This window comes from Lycorma delicatula, chromosome 12 (assembly GCF_047948215.1).
Source record: "Lycorma delicatula isolate Av1 chromosome 12, ASM4794821v1, whole genome shotgun sequence".
In the NCBI taxonomy this organism is placed as follows: domain Eukaryota; kingdom Metazoa; phylum Arthropoda; class Insecta; order Hemiptera; family Fulgoridae; genus Lycorma; species Lycorma delicatula.
In genome coordinates this window covers 69806283-69820079 of record NC_134466.1, presented here as the reverse complement: position 1 = coordinate 69820079, position 13797 = coordinate 69806283, and the positions used below count along the sequence as shown (strand labels likewise).

Here is a 13797-nt window from a genome sequence, read left to right as displayed (position 1 = left end):
CCAAAGGAAGTGCTGATAGTATTACTAGTTTATATGTTCGATCACTTGCATATTTTACCTATTCAATAATATTGCAATGTTTTTACCTTTTTCCTTCATTTTTTATAGATTTTTACAAAATCTAGGTTAATTTTTTCTTTTGTTTCAGGTTTTTTAAAACGTCTTATTTGTTTTTCCATTTACATCATGTCATTTTTAAAAATTTGTTTTTTTATTTTAGAATTTTTTTAGCTTTTTTTAATAAATTTTTTCTTACTGTCCAAGTGTCCATAGGGCCTACATTTTTCAGTTGTTAACTGTTTGTTGTTTTATTCATAAAAACCTGAGAAAATTCTCTATATATAGTATACGTAAGTTCATTAATATTGATGTTTAATAATTTATTTAAAAATAATTTGAATCGCTTAAGTTTTTATAATATTTTTTCTTTAGATAAGAACTGCAATCCTGGTTTCTTTCTCGGTATCACAGGAGAAGCAGATAAAAATCCAAGTAAAGTTCATTTTGATTCAGAAAGTATTGTAGGTCTGATTGTATGGATGTGCTGTGTATTGTATTCTAGTCTTCGTTCAGCATCAAAATCTGACAGATTCTCCATATCTGAACATGTTCTTGTTAAAGATAATCAGGGTGAGTACTGTATTTCCTTTTCTAATGTAATAAGTTCAGTTGTACCGATTAATTATATCGTTTAATTAGATTTTAGTAAGTACTAAACATTTATTAAAATTTTAATGAATTCTGTTTTTCAGGCTACCTGATTTTTTTATCAGGTGTATTTAAGTATTTAAAATTAATGATAATTAAACAATTTTATGATAACAGAGTTCACACATTAGTTTTCTAAGATTTTATTTTTTAGCAGATGTACTTTCTTATTTTAAGATAAAAACACATTTGCAATCATTTGAACTTCGTGCACGCGAACGGAAATAATATTTTAAAGAATTTTTGTGTTCTGAAAACCTGCTAATTATTTATAGATTTTTTTTGTTGTTGTGGATTTACTTCTGTTATTGTTTTATATATATATATATATATATATATATATATATATATATATATATATATATATATATATATATATATATAACAATAACAATATATATATATTTAATTACATCAACCAAATTACATAATAAATAAAGTAGGATGACTTACCTTATTCCATAATGTATGCAGGAGCGCTTTCGTGATTTACTTGTCTCATCAGCTACATTATATATTCATCCCAAATTACATTACAAACTTCGTAAAATATAATACATATGCATTTATTTATTTTATTTTTGCACTTTTTATTTTAAACTTTTATTCTGTTAAATTAAAAATTAAATTAAAATTTAAAAGTATGAAAAATTAATTAAAATAACATTAAAAATTAAATTGTAAAAATTTTTACATATGTAAAAATATGACATCAAGGCGTAAAAACAAATTAAAATTAAAAATATAAATAAAGAATTCAAATTAAAATCAAATAAAAATAATTTTAATTAAAGCAATTATGCATGTTCATTTAACTGAACTTACTTTTCTATACTGATTGAAATACATTAAATTATACATCTCTGTCAAAATAGATGGTGGTGCCATCTACTACAGCTTTCAAAATACTGTCCTCATATTCTGTCTGAAGGTTCATCATATTAAATTTATTTTTATGTTTATAGTCTAAGATCCAGCACCCGATTTCTGCAGGTATCTGTTTTTTAATGAAACTCGATTTAAGTGAATGGTTAATGATAATTTAATACATTACTGCCGGGTTGCCTAGTAAAAATTAGCCGCAATTACCTTTAATTTAATGTATTGTAATTAATGTATTTTAACGAATTGCATTTATATTTTTTTATGTGAATTAAATGTCATTTGAAAGAAAATGATGTGAAGAATGTAAAAAAAAATGGTTGCCAGTTTTCAGTCAGCCACAACCTCCAAGTTACCAGGTGTAAACAGGTATGTTATTGTTAATTATTTATGCTCATTATGTTTTTCAAAAATAATTATATACTAAATTGAAGTTTAATTTTTTCTGTACACGATAGTTGCACTGCATTCTTTTTTACAACATGAAGCACGTGCATTCCTTCTGTCTCATTCACACTCATCCAGACTGAAAGTAAATAGTTCAAATAATGGCAACCACTACTTGCAGCCATTTTTTTTTACAGGCAACTATATATTATCATGTACAGAATACAATATTAATACAAATAATAGGGGTTTTTGACATTTTAGAAAGATTATATATATATATATATTAAAGTAAATTTAATTTGATCAACCTACATACAGAATATGAGGATGACACAATCTCAAAAGCTGCTGTAGATAGCAGCACTTCTTCAGACACTGATAATTCATAATATTCAATTCTGTACAGTTGCACAACTTCAGCTAGCTAGCCTAACCCCGTCGGGTTGGTCTAGTGGTTAACGCGTCTTCCCAAATCAGCTGATTTGGAAAGTCAACGCGTCTTCCCAATTCAGCTGATTTGGAAAGTCAAGAGTTACAGCTTTCAAGTCCTAGTAAAGCCAGTTATTTTTACACGGATTTGAATACTAGATCGTGGATACTGGTGTTCTTTGGTGGTTGGGTTTCAATTAACCACACATCTCAGGAATGGTCGAACTGAGAATGTACAAGACTACACTCATACACATCATCCTCATTCATCCTCTGAAGAATTATCTAAACGGTAGTTACCGGAGGCTAAACAGGAAAAAAGAGAGAGCTAGCTAGTCTATATGGAATTGTATTTGTGAAAGCACTCTTACTTGGATTATGGAATAAGGTAGGTGTCATCATATTTTATTTTATTAATTCTGTACTTGGGTTGATTAGATCAGTATAATTTATATAGTGCAGAGGAATATGATTTCCAAAAGGATCGATTTAGAAAAAAAATATATACATGCTATACTATTCAGGTATATCACAACGTTCTCTCGGGACTCTCATAACATATTCTCCTCGTGAAAATAATGGAAAAAGCTCATATAAACAGATGTCCTAAAATGCTTTGTTTGTGAGTTGCTAGTGAAAGATTTCACTCTGATTTCAGCTACCATGGTGAAATGAGGTCATACTAAAATTTTTAGGGTGTTAATTAAGGGGCAGAATTAATGGTTTCTTATAGGTTTTGACCTGAAAAATTGAATAAAATAGGTCCCAGAATCATTCTTGCAGTAATTTTTGAGAAATCTGGGAAATTAAAAAACGGGTTTTTTACCCTAATTTATTGGAAAACCAATAAATTAGGGTAAAAAACCCGTTTTTTGTTCGACTTAAAATAACTTTGTTAAATGAGTAATAAACATATAAAACTTTTAAACAAAACTTGTTAAGAATTTAAATCTGAACAAAATGGTGTAAGAAAAGTTGAATAACACAAAGAAAAGTTAGAAAAATTCAAATTTTATTTAGAAATAGTACATTACTACATTTGTCAGAAAAGTACTTATTTAATGTAAACAGAAACCAAATTCTTTTTATGCGATAACAGTAAATTTTGTTTTTACAAATTTTTCCTATTTTTCCAAAAAATTTAAAAAAACTGAAAATTGCACAACAATTATAAAATAAATAAAAAATTTCTTCAGGCAACAGTACTATAAGTCTTTCTAAGCAAATCAGAGTTTCACATTCAATGGCTTGGAGAACATCTAAACAAAATTGACAACTCTACAAGTTTGTTTTGTTTACCGACAAGGCAAATTTCATTTGTGGTGGCGTCAACAACTTAGACAGTTAACATACATGTGCAGAAGTATATCCTCATGAAACAGTGGAAGGCAATTTTCAACACACATTTGGCGTCAATGTATGGTGCGGCCTTCTTCACAATCAGCTGTTTGGACCATGCATATTACATGCCATGCGTATATGCATATATACATTGACGCCAAATGTGTGTTGAAAATTGCCTTCCACTGTTTTATGAGGATATTCTTCTGCACATGTATGTTAACTAGCTGCTTAAATACTCAGGTCTACTTGCACTTTCTTCAAGAAGAAGTGCTACAGTTGTTTAAAGTTGTTCCTGTAGTACTGAAAGACAGAGTATACTTCCAGCACAATGGTGCACCTCCCCACTTCTCTTGTTGTTTCCACTACTTAAATCATTTCCCTAAAAAGTGAATTGATCATAGAGATCCACATTCCTGACCTCCAAGATTGCTTGATCTAACACCTTAAAATTTTTATGTCGGGATGGATGAAAAATATTGTGTACAGAACAAAAATATATTTATTAAAATACATTTTTGAATATTTATAAACCGGTATATATAATGCACTTGATATAGTGCACTGTTTCTAAATAATATTCTAACTTTTCTTTGTTTTATTTCACTATTTATCTTACAACATTTTGTTCAAATTTAAATTCTGTACAAGTTTTGTTTAAAAGTTTTATCTGTTTTATTACCCATTTAACAAAGTTATTGTACATCACACATAAAAAACAGGGGGGTTTTACCCCAATTTATTAGTTTTCACAGCAGATTTTTCAAAAACTACTACAGCTATGGTTAGTACAGGACCTATTTTTTTTTCTATTTTTTAAATCAAAAACCATAAGAAATCACTAAATTCTGCCCTTTAATTAACATTCTAAAAATTTCAGTACGACCTCATTTTACCATGGTAGCTGAAACCGAAGTGAAATCTTTTACTAGCTGTAACTTGCAAGAAGTATTTTAGGACATATGTTTATAAAAACTTTTTCCATTACTTTCACAAGCAGAATAGGTTATGAAAATCCTGGGAGGACTTTGTGATACACCCCCTGTATATACTCATCCTAAATAATAAACTCATTATCTCATTTAGAAAATAAACAATATTTTTCTGCAATGAATTTAAAAGAAATAATCATTTTACAATATTTTTATTATTACAATAATATTTTTCTTATTCTACATATTTCAACATTTATCATATTGTGTGATAAATTTTTTTGTGTGCTTTGTGACACCATTTTTTACCCTATCAGTTTCAAAATGACTTAAGTAACAGTTCATTAAAATTGATTAAACTTATGAAAATCATATCATGTGATGAAAATCATTTATAAACATAATTTCATATGTTTACATATGATTTCAGCAGGGGAAGCGAGATCCTTTAAGCGAGATACTTTACTCTCCTAAATTATTTGTGAAACGTTAAGACTGCTTCCATAATTTGTCTTACCTTCTTCAGATAGTAATAATAGAATTGTTCTATGTAAACAATTTTTTCACCAGTGATTTTGTGTAATAGAGATCTTGAAATTTCAGGAAATTGATTAGATCCATCAATATAAAATTATTTACTCTTGTATTTTTTTTTTCTGTTTCATCATAAGAGTAAGTTCTCCAGAATGGTCTGTCATGATGTATTGATTATGAAGTGAAGAGTGAACTCAATTTCTTTAGGGCAAAGATTAATAAACTTAATATAGAATAACACCTCTTAAATTATTCTTTTAATTTTTAATTATAAGTCAGGATTAAGTTATGAGCAACTAACAATACGTTTTATTTGGCTTGAACTTCAAAAATTTTAATTTAAAGGCTAGAAATGCCTTTTTTTATTTTAAGGCAAGCCTACAAAACTGCTTGCATTGAAGTTATTTCATTTGCATAAAACACATTTATGAAAAATTTATTTATTGTTAAAAATAAGAAAAGGAATGCAAAGAAATGATATAGAAACTGCTACTCAGCTTGAACTAAAACTGTCATCAAGAACATTTGACCTAAAGTTCTGCAACTACTTTTATGTAAAAATCTTTTTTTGATAGAATGATTTGGGGTTGCTTTCCAGTACATTATTTTAATCCATTACTAAACTATGAAGTCAGCAATAAAACTTCAAATTATTTATGTGAACATTGTAATATTTCCTTCAAAAATATTGTGACCACCAAATAAATTTCTCTATAAAATATAAAAAGGACTGAATGTACGTAAAAAATGGTACAGAATTAACTGAAACCTACCTCTTCTTTTTTTTTTTGAATCTCAATAACTCGATTACACTTCAAAATTTCATAGTATCTTTTTTCATGCATTTTACCTCTTCTTTTTTTTTTTGAATCTCAATAACTCGATTACACTTCAAAATTTCATAGTATCTTTTTTCATGCATTTTAAAGTAAGATAATTAAAGTAAGATAATACAGCAACGAACAAGTTGACTTTGGTTGTTTGGAGTTCATTTGTGTGAATGCTACACACAAATGTTCTTCACTTTCTTGATATAGTCTTTGTAGAATTAAAAGCCCTCTAAAAATTAAATATTATTTACATTCAAACTAACTTATATTTCAATTTAATTAATGAAACTAATATTATATGAGGTGATTATTAAAAAGATTCCACAGAAATATTATTCCATAGAATAAAATTTCAATTTGAACAATATATTTGTTAGTATTAAAGCCTTTCTAATATTACATACAGTTCAGTATTATTAGGGACATAAAACAGTATTATGTCAGGGACCAGAAATGGTTAACGCTTCTTTTCTACAGGCTGTAATGTAGAGGAAGTAAAGGTATTGTGGACAGCCAAGTTTTGTGTACTCAGGTTGACCAGTATTACTACAGTATTAAACGTAATTTATATCTTTGTTCTTTGATTTTGAAATGTTACTAAACAACAATAAAAATACAAAAAAGCTCTGCTTATGTGAAAATTGTTTTGATAAATTCGTTCTTGCGTGGCTCTTTGATCACATTGTTGTTATTGTCATTGTTTGTTATGAATGGATATTCCAGTTACTCTTGTTTTTACATATTTATATCGCTTCTTACGTACCTTAATTTTATTCTTCACACCTTTTTACCTCATTTTTGCCTTTGAAAACTCATGTAGAACTAATTTGTTTATTTTTTCTTCTCACAATTTCAGAATCCTTAATATAAATAATCTTGCTTTCTTGTTAAAATATATAAGTTTCTTTCTCGTCTATCTCCGTTACATAGATCATCTTAAAAACATAAAATATTTAACGGATGTCTTTTTGAAATCAACTTTTTAAAATTATATTGATAGATTCAAAATTATTTTGTCTCTAAAACTGTACCATTATAAATTCTTAAATTGAATTTGATTATTTTGAATTAAAATGTTTCTTCATATCTTCTTTTCTTTGTTTCATTTTGACAGCCCGCTCGAATGACGTGTCTCTCATTGGAAATGAAGGTATGCTTTTATTTTAGTCATATGAATTTAATTATAATCTTTTTTTATTACATCATCGTTATTAGTGTAGTATCGTTCTTTATTTTTCTGGAATAGTTTACTTTTTTAATTCATAATCGTGTTTAATGCTTTTCAAAATTCATTTATTGTATAATATGAATTATTAAAAAAATCTGTTATTATTTTGGCTGTTAACCCATCTTTTTCTGTGTTTATTGTTACTGCTATTTATCATTATCTTTATCATTCATCCAAATTTTATTTTTCTCACTTTCTTGCTTAGTTTAATTACCCTGACAAATGCTATGCGAAATATAGTTTCCATACGAAAGAGCATCACTACCTTTACCTCACACCAGAATAATTTCCTTTTCTGAAGTTTTTCCAGTAATTCTTCAACTGTGGTGATTTGTAGCTCCCTATGGCTTCCAGTCAAGGAAGCTCCTCTCCAACAACCACACCTTAAGAAAATCAACTTTCTTGTCACCAAGTCAGCAATAAATCTCAGTCAGCAATAATTGTAGTTTGCTATTATGTTTTTATTTCAGTTGATTTCCTCCAAGTATTATACCATTCATTACTGCTCACCTGTTTAATTGTTTCCCTTTTCTCTGTTATAAATGAATGTATTTAATCATTAAATAGAAATTACTTATTAATATTTTTCTTATTTTACTCATAGATGTTGATTAGTCATGAGTTGTTTTATGTTCCTTTGTCAGCTGTAGTTGTTTTTACCATTGATGGTATTACTTTTTTGTACATATTTTTTATAGTTTGATGTAATAAGGTATTCTGTTACTTATTTTTTCAGGTAATAATAATGTATCTGGTTTTTCACCCATTTAAAAGAAAAAAACCTGTTGAGCACTAAGATTTCAATAAATGTTGGCCTTTTTGGGCAACTTTTTTTTTTTTACCTTTTATATATATATTGATTATTTATGAGTTGCTGACATTAGTTATGATGGAAAAAAACATTACTTATGATGGAGTCATTTAACAATAACAAACATTTTGAAAACAAATATGTGATAAGCTGACCAGCCATTTAACTGTAAATACTACTTCTTGCCTGCTGGATACACTATTTGATTAGTGTCACATTGATAAACTTAATTAATCTGAAATACAATATTATGTTATTGAATAAAAGTGCTTTTAAACAAAATTACTATCTATCTAATACAATATATATTGTTGCCAAATTGCTCTGATGACACATGGCATCTTAGAACCTTGTTGGTATCTGCTGTAAGAGTACACATTTGGCTAGTCAGTGAACTTCCTTTTTCTTGTTGTACTTGGTCTTCAGGTGGTGGTCCGTGAATGAATGCTCTCGCATTACTATGCTGCTGCTTATAAAGCCACTTGCACATGATGGAGTGCAGTCAATTATGATAAGGCCATTGTGCAGTAACTGGTTTGGTAGGAGGAGCATGTATTCAGGCGCATAGATGGACTGCCAGTTCCCCTGACATCTGCCGGCTAGCATTGTGCTTGCTGGTAGTAAGCACAGCATCTGGTAACAACTCCTCCCATCTAGGTGGATGCATTCAGGTCTTGATCTGATGGACCTCTGACACAGGTTGCTGATGGTTACTGTTACTGTCAGCGGGAATGCAGCAAAGATGCCCAGAATCTGGTGATCAATGCTGTTGGGCATCTGGGCCATTTATGTCGGCTAATATTTTGTCACAGAGACATAGCTTAGCATGGTCCAGTCTTCTCATCCAGGCAATCTTGTTTAACATTGTGACTAAGGGTCTGAAGTGCCATGTGCTGTTGAAACCATTCAGCTACAATATATATATATATATATATATATATATATATATATATATATAAATAAATGTTTCATTTCCAAATTAAAGAATATTGCGCATAGTTTTTCCACTGGAAATACTGGTGGACCAGTGATTAAAAAGTCAATTTGTTCCTTGTTGTATTATTTTGATAATGTACAGTATTATATTTGATGATTATAAATTTGTTATTACTGTTTTCATTAGTGAATAAATGAATAATTAAAAAAAATAGTCTGATTTTTAAATGCGAGTAAAGTTCACCTTGAAGAAATTAATTGGCAAAGAAAAGTGGTGTGGTGATGAGGTTAAGAATGTATGGAGTTTGAGAAAATGATTCATCATGATAATCTCCTCTGCTTACTGCAGAATTTAAACAAAATTGGTGATGAAATTTGTTAAACAGTTCATTGTCTAAAAGTAATAAAAAGGAAATTTGTTAAAAATTTCTTACTGATTTAATTTACTAAACAACAAATAATACATATCACATTTACAGAAATAATACAATTCTTATGATTATTCGTTGTTTAATAAATTAAATCAGTCCAGTAAGAGTTTTGTAGCAGATTTTTCCTATTGTACGGAATGCTTTAACATTTTTTCATTATCTATTATTGTATATCTATTGTCTATTACATATATTTAACATATAATTTTTTTTTAAAGAAGATTCTAATTAATAACAGATTTTGATAATAGAAATGTAATGTCTTAACTTTTTTGATATCAGTATCGTTTTGTTAAAAATGATACTGATGTCGTTTATTGAGTGGAAGAAATAATATCTGCGAAACTCTTACTGCATGGTTTACAATTTCATTGTAATTTTTTCGGTAGTTTTTATCGGTTTTCATATCAGTTTCGTATTGCCTTATTACCTTTTTGGTAGAGTAATTTATTCGAATGTAACTACTCAATTCAATCTTTAGGAGATACATACTCAACTCATGATTCTAATTAATTTGAATAACAATTAATAGCAGTAATGATGACAGGTACTGAAAAAGGTATATTATTTTTATACAAAGTTAAACAAAACGGCAGATTACAAAATTTAAGGAAGTAATTTCAAAAGATATATCGCCTTACAGATTAGTAAAAGAACTGCTTAATTAAAGCTTTAGTATTATACATGTGACATTTCATTAGTGAAAAATATCATTACACAAAAAAATGAAGAAAAATATAATTTTGTTAATAAAATGGTTCATTTGAAAATTGTTTTAACTTTTGATTTCTTAAATTCTCGTTCCCTTGAAACATTTCAATAAAGTATACTGCTGTCTACAAATAAATTAACTTTCTGCAAAGGAAATAAATATCAAAAGAGAAATTTGATGAAAGTAGTTTCAAAATTCTGTTCACATAATTTTCATTACTTGAAATTTTTCACTGGTAAATCATGAAAGTTGTTTTTGTAAAAAAAGAACAAGTTCAAAAATAAAAAGAAAATTTGTTAAAAATGTTATTTTCCTCCATTTGTTAAACTATATCCTGAGTGCATAAATTAAATTCACCAAAAAGGAAACGGGTTTAATTTTTTTTTTTTGTATTGCTTTGTTTTCAAAGAGAGTAAATGCCAAAAATTAATTTTTCTTGATGAAAAGTTTCTATTTGGCCTTTATTAATTTGCTAGTAAATTTAAAATGTAATAGCAAAGAATTTAATTGTATAAATTTCTGTGTTACTTAAAATAAGTTCATTCTGTAAGATTTTAATTGAAATCTTCGATAACTTTTATTGAAATATTTACTAGCGAATAAATAAATCCCTTAAAAAAGTCTTCTAGAAAACTACATTTTTTGGTGTTAACTTGCTTAAAAAACAAAGTAATATGAAAAAAAATCCTTCTCCCTTTTCAGTGAATTTAAGTTAGTTTAATATATACATAGTACATGTTCCTTGCTATAAAAAACAACAAACCTTTCTTACATATAAGAATTTTGAAGCGATTACATTCATTTTAAATTCCTTTTCCATAAGGAAAAATATCCTGTTAAATGAAATTTCAAAACAGAATTTACTCTGTACTAGATTCATTTATAGGGTTTGTATATCTGTCTCTTACAGAATGTAATTTAGACAATGATACTTCCTACATAAAAGTTTATATTTTAAAAGTATGGTGATCTCTGTGTTTACTGGCTACACAGACTGTAGTAATAGTCCTATAATTAAATTTTACTCCTTAAACCAAATGAAATGGTAAAAGAATCCTTAACATTGTTCTGTAGTTTGTAAGTTTTAAGTAAATGTGGGAATTAGAAAAAAAAACATGTTGATTTATATTGAGATAATTATTTCATTAGTTTTTGTTCATAAAGTAATTATAAGATTTTATTTTTATATATTGTGTTTTCTTCCTAAAAATATAGAAAAATTTTTTTTTTTTATTATAGGTAAAAAAAAGAATCAAACTGTTGAATCAAATACAAATGATAATAATAATACTAGTGATACTAATAAAGACAAACCCGCAACGCGTACATCTCCAGTACCACAAGTAATAGAGAGATTTTTTAGTTGGTATAATAGTGAGAGAAATTTTAATTAAATAATATTTTATACATGTTGGATAAATAATTATTTTATTATATGTAGATTTATCCAGTAATAATGTAAGAATTTTGTTAATACATTTTAGACATTTTCTTTGAATAAATTTAAAAAAACAAGAAAAAACATTTCTATTCAGAGTGGAAAGCCCTGCTTAAATTAAAAAGGAAATTGGTCTTTGTGTTGATTTTCTTATTCTAAGTAAATTTCACATACTACATTCCCAATTAACCATAATCTGTTTTGAATTAAATTATCTGTGTGAGATATTTATATATGTAGTTGGTCAAATAGTAAATTGCATATCTTACAATCTGATTACTCTATAACACTTAATGTGTTTAAAGAAGTCTACTGGAAAATTAAGGGTGTTTTAAAGCAAAATAAAATGCTAAATACTAAAATGGTGTTTAATTAATCAGTTTCTGTAGATTTCTGGATTTAAAAACATTTTGTGCTGTTTTATTTATTAATGGTTAATACCTGTAGAAGTCATTTCTTCTTAAAGAAAAACAAAACAGGAGAACAACTCATATTTGGTAGTTGAGTTATCCGATCAGAGAATTAATTGTAACTAAAGTAGGATAGTACCTTTTAACATATATTTAGAGTAAGTATTATCAAATAATTTAGCTATTATCAAATAATGAAAGAGCCATTGTTGTTACAGGAGGCGAGTAAGATGTATATTGTATATTTTACTGTTGTGCATATGTGTAAACTAACCGCAAAATAGAAAATAACATTTACATACTGCCCACATATAATTAATAAAACACATTTTTAACAGCATTTATAACAGAACTTATCCTTTTGAATTAAAAACCTTAAACGTAATTCACAATATCCTGATAATAAAACACATACTAAACTCATCCTTGGCACTAAATATTATAAAAAAATTCCAACAACTTAGTACATATAACACAAATTTAATTCACAGTTATATAATTTAACTAATATAATGAACTGAAACAAAAGCAGTCATGTAATCTAGCCTACATAAAATCTGAACATTGAGGTATAATATCTCTAAAAGGACATTAGTAAATAATTCCATTAATTTAGAAAGGAAATTGTTTTTAAATATCTCTAAAAGGACATTAGTAAATAATTCCATTAATTTAAAAAGGAAATTGTTTTTAATTTTAAGTTAAACTTGATGGATGGTCAATAATGGAAGTTAAACTTGATGTATATAAAAATAATTGCATTTTAAAGTATTTGTAATCTGTATAAATAAAAATGAATGTTTGTTTGCCCCGTTATGTGTTCCTATACCATTCATCTAATTGCGATGAAACTTGGTGAGTTGTGCGCACACCTGTGAAGGTTTCTGAATTAGTTTGGACTCGTTAAGTGGCGCTGGGATGATGATATTTTGAAAAATTGTATTTATGATCCAATTTGGCTCATATTCAGAATATATAATATTGAAAAGATATATTTTTGCAAAAAATGAACCCACTAGGTGGTGCTGGGGTTTATTTTAATGTATTTATGGACTGATTTGGTCCATAATCAGAATATACGAGGTGCAACAATAAAGTAATGAGACTGATGTGAAAAAAGATGTTGCTTACCGTTTTAGTCATGTTTAGTGTTGTCTCCTTCAAAGTAGTAGATTGCACACACTTATTCCAGCGCTTCTGCCATTGATGGTAACATTTCTGGAACTCATGTTCTGTAATATCCTCCAAGACCCTCGTCACAGCTTTTTGGACATCTTGTGTTGTTTGAAAATGGTGTCCCTTGACCGCCATTTTGACTCTTGGAAATAGAGAAAAGTCACATGGAGCGATATCTGGTGAATAAGGTGGCTGTGGTAGTACTGAAATTTGTTTTGAGGTTAAAAATTGTTGTACTGACAGAGCAGTATGGGATGGCGCATTATCGTGATGCAGAATCCAATTATCAGCAATGTTGGCACGGACACGAAGAACTTGTTTACGAAGTCTTTCTAAAATTTCTTTGTAGAAATATTGGTTAACTGTTTGTCCAGGAGGCACCCATTCTTTATGAACAATTCCCTTGGAATCGAAGAAGCATGCATTTCACTTTTAACTTTGACATGCGAGCTTTTTTTAGTCTGGGTGATCCCTTTGAGCACCATTGCGAACTTTGGCGTTTTGTCTCTGGATCGTATTGAAAAAACCAACCTTCATCACCAGTGATAACATGGCTCAACAGATCTGGATTGATTTCCATTTGCTCTAACAGATCGGCTGCCACATTTT

At 28.2% G+C, this 13797-nt stretch overlaps 1 protein-coding gene across 3 annotated transcripts in view; it reads left to right on the top strand.

The window, feature by feature from the left end:
* The window catches only part of LOC142333464 (putative serine incorporator), a 69927-nt gene that overhangs the window by 43587 nt on the left and 12543 nt on the right, over positions 1-13797 (top strand). Inside the window, exons 7-8 of one of the 3 annotated variants that reach the window (XM_075380655.1) lie at positions 433-630; positions 7161-7196. In XM_075380655.1, coding sequence (XP_075236770.1) covers positions 433-630; positions 7161-7196 — 234 coding nt within the window. Of the gene's footprint in view, positions 1-432; positions 631-7160; positions 7197-11403; positions 11574-13797 lie in introns of those variants that run through there. The other 2 variants (XM_075380657.1, XM_075380656.1) reach the window with 2 other exon arrangements.